Genomic DNA, 4,175 nt, shown 5'->3' on the forward strand with positions numbered 1-4,175 from the left:
AAGTGATACAAATTGTGACAGAAATGGCTCTTGCCCCTTCCATGAAGGAGCAAATGTGAGAGACCTGATGAAACCCCACTTGCCCAGTCTGCAAGCACAGGGTGCTGACCAACTGCAGGGCCTTTGTGCCATCTGTTTAAGGATTGTACTCCCCTGAACTCCCCTGAACTCAACCCCGAACTGCAGGACTAAAAAAACTTTCATACATCGGTCTTCACATCTCAGATTTTCAAGTAATAATTAATTATTACAGGACACTTCAATATAAATAAATTTATATTGCTTTTAGATATGATCTTTCCATATCTTCAAGGGCATATTTGTGCTTCACTGCTGAGTGTTCTTGGTCAGGGCTGTGCTTGCAATATTAAGTTACGTGTTCAGCACCAAAACCCCATCAAGGCTAAATAACTGCAATATTGCAACCCTGCACAGACTGAGTTACCACAGTAAGGCAGAGCAGAAGAATTTTGTTTCCACTGAGTATTGCTCCTCCACACAATCAAATCTCTAATAGAGGAGAAAGACTATAAATAAAAAAGTTACCATCCCACCCTCTCACCTGTGATTCGTTTGGCAAAAAATGCTACACTGAATTATGTATTAGAGTCCTAGAAAGTTTCTTTAATTCTGCCTTGACAAGGAGCACAGCCAAATCAAGCACTTGATACTTGACTAGTTGCTTGATGGTTTTAACCATCAAAATGCGCACACACACAAACACACACACACACACCATCATATTTTGAAGAGAAGACAAGAAAGGTTTTGTTTTCTTTACCACTCAGACACCAAAGCCTTAACACATCCCTCCATCAGAAGTGCAATGAATACTCTTGGAAGAGCAAGAAATAATACTGACACAGAAGAGTTAAATGCTTACTGTCCTTTCTCACTGTAATTCTGGCTACAAAAGAACAGCAAGTACTTCTATACAGGTAACAACCACTGCCCATCACTCAGACCATTTCATTCATGAAAACTCCATGTGGTGTTGTGCATAAAAACTTCTTTAAATCGATAATTTTCAGTTTAAGGGAAAGGTGGGGTGAGAAATCTATAAAACACCCTGAACTGATGTTATGATATGTTTCATAAAGAACAGTGTTATATTTTAAAATATTTTATATGAACAGTAAAACTTGCACTGCTGCATAGCAGACAACACGAAGAACATTTAGTAAAAACATTCACTGAAACCCCTGGCATATGAATTTTAATGTCACTAATCAAAATATATATTACAGTCCAAGATTCTGTTAAGGATCTCTGTTTGGGGTTTGTACAGTATACACAATAGTTCAGAAAAAAAATATTACAGTAAGGTATTTTATTTCTCCTTTTTTATATTAGACTTATCTATTGCAACTTACAGTCCCTCTCCTCTGTATATCCAAACCTTCTAACACCCTAATGCCCTAGCCAAAAGTGTTCAGCTATCTAATAAGCCTTGTCTTTTATAAATTCCAGTTTTAGAAACTTCAGTAATCTTAATTACATTTTAATAAATAGTTCAGTTTGCCCTTTTTTAATCGTAAGTCTTGAAGGAAGCTGTTTTGTTGCCAACACATAGTGTGTCACACCCTGTTAGAGGTCAGAGAGGCTTTTGCTTTTTTAGTCAAAGGATTCTGAGTTCAAATATAATTGCAATGCATTAAATAGAGTTCTATAATATTTACACTGTCCTCTCAGATTTTAAATTTAGGTGAAATATAATGGATAACTAATGCCAGTTACTACAAACTTTCAGTGTGGCTGGTGTTTTATTAATAAAAGGTGTATTAAACTAGAAAGTATACTAAGTGGTTTACCTGAATCTTGTTTCAGTTTTCTACTAGAAATTATATTATGTCAATCATTCATGTGAGAATTCAGGAAGAGGGGTGGTGGAAAAAGCATGTTTCTGTATATTTTGAGATTCCAAAATACCTGAAAAGTGTGGTCCCTTTTGCAGTGCCAGTGTCTATAGGGGAGAAAAACGCAACCAAAGGAGAAGAGGAAAATCTGTTAAATTAATTTGGTTAGCAAAGGTGTTTTAAAATGCCTCAATTCTGTACAGTATTATACAAGGAAAGTCTCTTCTTCAGCTTTTGCAGCTGTTGTACATTCTTATTTGCTCCTCTTCTGCTCACAGTCTGCCTGCACACGTGCCTTGAGCTACTTGCGATCATCAATTGTTTTAATGAATTCCACTGCTGCTGTGAACTGCATCCACCAGTAGGACTCCTCTCCAGACAAACAGTTGGCATAGAAACTACTAATGTACTGAACCGTGGACAGCAAGCAAGGTGGGTTTGCCTGAGGGTTAAAGAAGAAAGAGATACTCACAGCTTGTTTGCAAAGCTAAACATAAAACATTACAAGATCCAGAATGGAAACACAATGATCCTGGTGCAGGATCAGCCCTGGAACATGTGATGGTGTCAGGGATCTGCGGGTCAGTGACTGCTCATCCCTTTCACACTCTCAGAATGAATCAGACCTGATGGAAGAAGCATTTTTCCAACAAGGAAAAATGACCAAGAGGCCAAGAAAAAGAAGAACAAATGCTGGCAAACTCTATAAAAGCCATCAAGGATCTCAACAGGTGGGAAAAGCTGTTGTTTTATGTCAAAAAAAGTCAGCAACACCATGAAAACCAGTTCTAATGGGGATCTTGGTCCTGAAAGAGGACATTAAGCAGGCAGAGATGACAGAAACTGGTGGACACACCTCAAAAAAAGCCCACTCCACACACAACACCTGCACCCCTACTGCCTTGGTTCCAGAAGCAGTTTGCTTGGATTCAAAAATCATAACTGTGACCACATTTCTGATGTTTCCGTTTAAGCCTGCTGAATTCACCTGGCTCAGGGTCTAGTCTGCTCCCAGTTAAAAAAGTGCATTCTTTTATTTGTTTACCACATGAGTTACCCAGGGTTTGTCATCTTTGCAAAAGGACTCACCTTTATGAGGACAAAGACCAGAACAGGAACAAAATCATCTGCCCCAGGTACTGAATCTTCATTTGCCAGGCTCAGCAGGTTCATGATGGTCGAGCACATTCTCAGGATACACTGCACTTTGTCCCGGGGGGTTTTATAAGCACTTATTGTGCGGATCTCAGACTGTGCAGATGGCCACGGAGCCTCCCGCAGGTACACCTACGGGAAGAACAAACCACCAGGCTGCCAGCTCTGCTTGTCCGAACTACTACTGTGCACCACAGAGGATGTGAAGTGCCAGAGACTTGCAGGCAGGAGCAAGGCCCTGGAGAAGAGGAAAGCTTTCAGTCTAGATGGTCACGTTCCACTCACAAGGGAGGTGGTTTCCTGCTGTGTTATAACGCAAAACTACAGAGCAGCTACGTGCAACTGACACACTGGGCCGGGGCTTTTCCATTTCATTCCCAAATGAAGGTAGAGCCCATGTCTCAACTTCTCCATAAGCAGCTTTATGAACACTCAGCATTTTGAATCCTAGAGTTCAAGTACTGAATTGAGAACTAGGCAGGCTACAAACATCTGGTCTCTTGACAGACTCCTTAAGCCTAGCAACCTGCTTCTAGCTATCCTTATTAATCATGAGAAAAGTAGAAGCACTGGACAAATTCACACATCTGGAAAGGTTCCATTAATGCTGGCTGGTTCAGAAAGTTAACATGGTAGCTGGAAACCCCAGCCATGGCATATGAATCACATTAGAAGCATAAAAGATTCAAACCTTTTGCAGCCAATTATCAGGAAGTTACTGCATTTTAGTGCAGTGTAGTGTCAGTCCTTAAATCTTACTATCCAGACAGAGGTGTCAAAACCAGAAAAAAAAATTTTGGAAGGATCAGCCAGTGAAAGATACCACAGCATGGGTACAGAACATTTTGCCTGCAGGATATCTCAGCTGTCACAGGTAGAAAAGCAACGCTGCTTACTGCAAAACAAAACAACTGCCTCCCCATTCCAAACATGACCAAAATCCCAACACACATACAGAAGTGAAGGAAAGAAGCTGTTACCTCAGGTATCTGAAGTGCTTTGTGGTTTGCAGTCACTACTTTAGATAACCTCTGTATGTGCTCATGAAGGACCCTGAAAAGAAACAAAACCCAAGAGTGAAAAGTGAGCAACAGGCAGCCTGTAGTCCCCTGGGGTTTCCCACTGTTTCAAGTTTGACACTACAGGAGAGATCTCCAGGAATGC

General features: G+C 40.6%; 1 protein-coding gene across 1 annotated transcript in view; it reads right to left on the minus strand.

Annotated features, from left to right (window-relative positions):
- Positions 1-732: 732 nt before the first annotated feature.
- Positions 733-4,175, minus strand: part of GAPVD1 (GTPase activating protein and VPS9 domains 1) — a 22,461-nt gene continuing 19,018 nt past the window's right edge. The window contains 3 exon segments of the mRNA XM_009998816.1: positions 733-2,298; positions 2,946-3,143; positions 3,992-4,064. Of these exon segments, the coding sequence (XP_009997118.1) occupies positions 2,158-2,298; positions 2,946-3,143; positions 3,992-4,064 (412 nt within the window). The 3' untranslated portion in view covers positions 733-2,157.

Source organism: Chaetura pelagica, unplaced genomic scaffold, assembly GCF_000747805.2.
Source record: "Chaetura pelagica isolate M959 unplaced genomic scaffold, ChaPel_1.0 scaffold405, whole genome shotgun sequence".
Taxonomy (NCBI): Eukaryota; Metazoa; Chordata; class Aves; order Apodiformes; family Apodidae; genus Chaetura; species Chaetura pelagica.